The following is a 5899-nucleotide window of genomic DNA, read 5'->3' as shown; positions in this document are numbered from 1 at the left end:
TTGTAATATGAGAACACTACACTAAAGCTTTTTAATGCACTAAGAAGGCGTTTGGTTGGAGGTTATAGAGGATTACTGAGGTTATGTCGTCTTATATTATTTGATTACCATATTTGGTTGTCAAGTAATATAAGATTTTAGTAATCTTCCAATACCAATAATAGTTATTGTCGGTAATATTAGAGGTAATTTGATTATTTCTATTTTCTTAGGTATTATAAGATTACTTGATTATTATTATTATTATTATTATTTTTACAATTATATCCCTTATTATTAAAATTTTTGGATAATAATGTCCTTGTTTTAAAATCAATTTACATGAATCTAGCTTTTACAATTTTACCCCAATTAATTAACTTTTTGGATAAAATTACCATTGAATTCAAAACAAATTGCAACCCACCCAAGCCACCACCCCCACCTAGAGGTGGAAAATATGGGCCGGGTTAGGCGGGCCAACCCTAACCCGGCCCGCAAAAAAGAGGGCTCAAACCGGCCCGCCTTCATGGCGGGCCGGGTTACACTATGGTAACCCGCGGCCCGCCGGGTTGCTATTTTGGCCTCTTTCGAAGAGGCCCGCAACCCGGCGGGTTGCTGGCGGGTTGGCCCAAAAAAAAAAAAAAAAAAATTATTAATATTTTTATTTTTTCAATTACACTTTACCCTTGAAATCTAGCCGTTTTTAGCCGTTGGAGGGGTCTTTTCGTCATTTTCTTTCCCTATTTTTTTTCTTAAATGGACCTAAACTCTCATATTTTTCCACAACTCAAATTCTCTCATTCTCTCATATTCTCATTCCTCAACTCTCAAGTCAATTATTCATTTATTCTTTAATATTTTGTATCAATTTGCTCTATTTTAATTTTATTAGGTTTGCAATTTTCAATTCATATTTCCAACCATATTCCAAATCTCTTCTTTATTTTATTTCTCTACATCATTTTTTTCAACTACAAGTCTACAATGGATAGATATTCTCTCCCCCATCATTTCAATGAGGAAGAAAAAATATTATAGTCCTAGTCCCGTGATTTTACTATGAATGCAGGATATTCAAATAGTCCCGCTGTCCCAATCCCAGTCTCAGAATCCGTACACCTCAAAATATGGCGTCGATTCCAACAGCGCCCGGTGGTTCTAGAAGTCGTCCTCGTAATCGTCGTCCTCGTCCAACTTCATCTCAAGCTGAGGCGGGATCACAACTGCCGTCGAAAGCGAAAACAGACACACATCAGACGTTTGGGCGCATTTCGACAAGTTTTATGAGACGAAAATGGCGTTCAAGTCAGAAAGCAAGATGCAAATATGTGCAAATGTTTATAAAGCTGATTCAGGTAATGGTACTAGTACTTAAAAAGGCATGCTAATAAACATATTAATCAACATGGAAATAGAGAAACCAATCAACAATCAAATAACTAATATGGGATACTTGGCGTTATAATCTGATGTATATAGGGAACAGTTAGTTTATATATTGCTGCATCTGATCAACCTATTAATATGGCAGAAGATAAATATTTTGAAAGATTTGTTCAAAATTCATTTTTCAGGATTAAAGTTTTCTAAAACTGCAACTAGAAATGATTTAATAAAATTGTTTAAAAAAATGAAATTAGAATTTAAAAATAAATTTCATATTGTCATATAGTGGTGGCTTTAACTGCTGATATTTGGAGTGGTAGAGATAAACAAGATTATATTTGTGTGACTAGTCATTATTTTGAATGAATTTAAATAATAAATCTTATTAGGATTTAGATTAATGGATGTGGATCATAGTGGTTTAGAAATCTATAATAAATATTGAAATTTTAGAAGATTGATATTATTGATAAAGTGATAAGTTTAACTTTAGATAATGCAAGTTTAATAGTAAAGCTAAGAATTTTTTCAAAATAATTATCTTTATATAAAATTTGAAGTTTTTTTCACCAATGTGTGTGCATGTCATATTAATTTAATGTGAAAAGTGGTATGAAAAAATTAATTAAAAAATAATATTGATAGAATTAGGGAATCTTTAGCTTGGATTACTATAGTAGTAATAAAGAAATGCTGAATTTCAAGAAGCTGTATAAAATCAATATGTCTCCTAGAAATTTTGCATCAGATATGTGTAGATGGAAAGTACTTATTTAATGCTTGATTCATGTTTACCTTATGTAATATAATTAGTTATTTTGTAGCAAATAATAGAGGTCCTCATCATTTGGTAGAAAATGATTGGAAGATAGTAAAGTATTTCATTCTTTTCTCAAAGTTTTTACCAAGCCATTTACAACTTTCTGGTGTGTATACCCTACTAGTCCATTGGTAATACATGCAATTATAAAAATTCCGAGTATTACAAAAACAAAGATGATGAAATTTTACATGCACCAATAAAGGCAATGGAAAATTTTTTTTTGAAATATTGGAGACCCATTCCTTTCTTTATTGTTTAGGTGCTATATTTGATCCTAGAATTAAATTAGCACGTTTAGAAAAAGGTCTTGACAATTTAAGTGAAAATTTACAAAACGAATCATATATCAATCAAATAGGAGAGGTAAAAAATAGTCTTTTCGAAGTATATTCCAATATGAAAACAGGTATGGGAACCCGCAGTCGCAAAGAGGCGAATCCAGAGAAGCTGTAGCAGAAGAAACAAATGAAGACTTTTCTCTTGGAATGCACTGAATAGGCCGAAGAGGACCCGAGTCCAAAGCACAGCCTCCTCTTCAGACGCACCACCACCAACAACACAAACAACTAATATGCGTCCTCCATGGAGTCGCAGAGTAATGAACTTCAACAATATTTGGCAACCCCCGAAATGTTTCAACAGGTCACTTTGATCTCTTAGAGTATTGGAGAGCCAGAAAATGTATTTTTCCGGTATTATCAAGACGCCTTGGATGTTTTCGCTGTTCCTGTCTCAACCGTCCATCCGAACAAACATTTAGTGCAAGTGGAAGGATTTTAAATGAAAGGAGGACTAAACTTGCTCCAAAATGATTGAAGTCTCACAGTCTTCGAGATTGGGAACGATCGCGCCATCAAGATCAATACGAGGTTATGACAATGCTTTAATAGAATCATTTCAATTTGTAATATAGATGATACAGATGAGGGAGGTCCTAGTGAACCACCCAATTTAGTGTTTTGTAAAATGTAATTGTAAATTAATTGTCAATTATGCACTCTTTTTTTTACCAAGTTTTTCTCCCATTGGGTTTTTCTTGGTGAGGTTTTTAACGAGGCAATAATTGTTGTAATTCTTATTTATTTTTGATAAATGAATAAGTCTAATTTTCTTATATTACAATTTATTGTATTAAAATTGAATTAATATTTGAAATGTTAACAAAAAAAAAAAAATGAATTGAATTGATATTGATTATTGAAAAGTTAACTAAAAATAATTTTATAATTATTATTTGAAAAGATAATTAAAAAAACAAAAACAAAAAAAAACACAAAAAAAAAAATATAAAATCGGGTAACCGCTCGGACCGTGCCTAACCGGCGGGTTAGGGCTGGCGGGCCGGGCTGGGCAGCATCTTTCCCTTAATTGGCGGGCCTAACCCGGCCCGCCTTTGTTGGCGGGCGGGTTGAGCCAGCCCGCCAAAACAAGTAACCCGCCGGGGCCGGGCCGGGCGGGGTACTTTCCACCTTTACCCCCACCCACCTGTCGTTGTTGGCCGCTAGCAACCACCACCGCTAGAATGGCGCAGAAAGGCCGAAAATGGCCGCCATGCCTCAATAGGCCATTTAGCTGGCCAGAAATGGCCATATCGACGCACGGAGGCCATTTTTGGCCTTCCGTGCATCGTTAGTTGCCAGCTGTAGGTGGCCAACGGTAGTTGCGATGGCTGGCAATGGCTGGGTGGTGGGGGTGCATTATTGATTTTCCAAACTTTTATTATGAGGTTGTTTTTGCTAAGTTTTTAAATGCAGGGGGTTATAAATAATCTAAAATAAATATTAATTAGAGGGCAATCAGTAATTTAAATAACATACCCACCAATCTATTCCCCAACTAAACAAATTAATATACATACTCACCAATTTGTCAACCAACCTGAACATATTTCCCTAAACATTCTTAGTAATTTTCAAGGTAATCTTTCTTTTTATAATATAACATTTCCAGAAATACAACATTCCTTGAATCAAAGACCCTAAGAAAAGTTAGAGATGAGGTCTAAGAAGACATCAATTTCAAGAGGAAACAAGTAACTTTGAAGTTATATTTACAAAGGCCTCTTAATTGAATAATGTGTAGTATATATATATATATATATATATATATATATATATATATATATATATATATATATATATATATAATATATATATATAATGTATAGGAGATTTTAATATATATATCAAGTGGTACTAAGTGTGTGTGTGATTTTTTTTGTTCTAATGTATTATCTTATAAATTTAATGAAATATTAATTTACTAAATTGGTCTCAAGTTGGGTCCGACAAAAAATATTATTTAATCGAGGGTATTAATTTATCGAGGTTCAAACGGATTTGTTTATACTACTTTTTCCCTAATTTTAAACTCAATTTAGTTGTTTTTTTAAAACTATTTTTCCCTAATTGCGAACTTAATTAGGTTGTTTTTACCCAATTTGAAACTTTATTAGCTTTTTGCTTACACTTATTTTCTCCAATTTCAAACTTAATTACGTTTTTTATTTATACAACTTTTCCTCAATTTCAAATTTGAAACTTATATTAACATTTTGATTCATCATATTGTCTGATTACTTTTTTCGTACATTTTTTTGCCCTAACAGCTGCCAAAGTAGTTGAGGAAATGGCCTGAGTTCTTACCATGGTAGCATCAGTAGCCAATCTTGAACATATGGCGCCGCTATTGTTGTTTTTATCGTCAAACCACTCCATCTCGAATGTTAAAATCTTTCCAAGCACTTCTTGTCTCACCCTTTTGGTCAAGCTCTCCCCCACATGACCAAAATTGTAATGCTGAATAACATTCGTGATGAAAGCCAAGGCAGCAAAGAACAGGAAGGCGAAACAATACTTTCTTGTCTCTGATTTAATCTCATTTTTATCGTTTAGAAAGTAAACAGATAGAAGAGAACCCATGCAAAAAGTGTGCAATGGCTGAATTAACCCACAGAAAATTACATCGATGCAACCTAAAAAGGTTGAGCTCCATTCAGGTGCTGCCATAAGCATCAACTGCTTTAAATTTGGGGGATCATAATGATCTTCAGGCTTCTCGATACTTTCCTTATTATCGCCGGAACTTTCGAGAATCGATTCGTTATCATTTCTGCATTCAATTTCTTTGTTAAGGGAGACAATAACTTCACCATCAGTTAAGGTTTTCTGTTGTTGCACCATTGTTGAGTATGGGCCATTTATGTTTTGCAAGAGCTCCTCATGAGAACCTGATTCTACCACTTCTCCGGAATGAATGACTGTAATTAAATCAGCATTGCGCAGAGAAGAAAGGTGGTAGGCGATGATTATTGTAGTTCGTCCGGTTGAAGCCTGATTTAGAGCATCCTGCACAACCTTTTCAGAATGTGAATCCAGTGAGTTTGTGGCTTCATCTAGGAGTAGGATTTTTGGGTCTCTAAGCAATGCCCTTGCTATAGAAATCCTTACATCTGAATTCCCAATTGCCCTACCTATATATATATCCGGTTCCATTTTTTTTTGAACCGACACTGTGCGATTCTGGTTCCAGTTCCTACATGTGGAGGAGCCGGAGCCGGAACCAGAATCAAAACTTGGAAAAAAGAACCTACAACGGATACCCGGCTTGGAACCTGCAGCAGGTACCTTGTTTTGGAACCTGAGCTAAAATGAAATATCTGTGAAGAATGGGGTCTATTGTAATTTTACATATAAAAAAAATAAAATG

At 34.4% G+C, this 5899-nt stretch overlaps 1 protein-coding gene across 1 annotated transcript; it reads right to left on the bottom strand.

Annotated features, from left to right (window-relative positions):
• Window positions 1–4737: 4737 nt before the first annotated feature.
• Window positions 4738–5685, bottom strand: LOC116111552 (ABC transporter B family member 15-like). The gene has a single exon (XM_031397722.1). The coding sequence runs from the start codon at window positions 5683–5685 to the stop codon at window positions 4738–4740; it is 948 nt and encodes a 315-aa protein (XP_031253582.1).
• Between the last annotated feature and the right edge of the window lie 214 nt (window positions 5686–5899).

The sequence above is a fragment of the Pistacia vera genome, unplaced genomic scaffold, assembly GCF_008641045.1.
Source record: "Pistacia vera cultivar Batoury unplaced genomic scaffold, PisVer_v2 Contig644, whole genome shotgun sequence".
Classification (NCBI taxonomy): Eukaryota; Viridiplantae; Streptophyta; class Magnoliopsida; order Sapindales; family Anacardiaceae; genus Pistacia; species Pistacia vera.
Note: the sequence above shows the minus strand (reverse complement) of the source record. Positions and strands in the feature narration are given on the sequence as shown.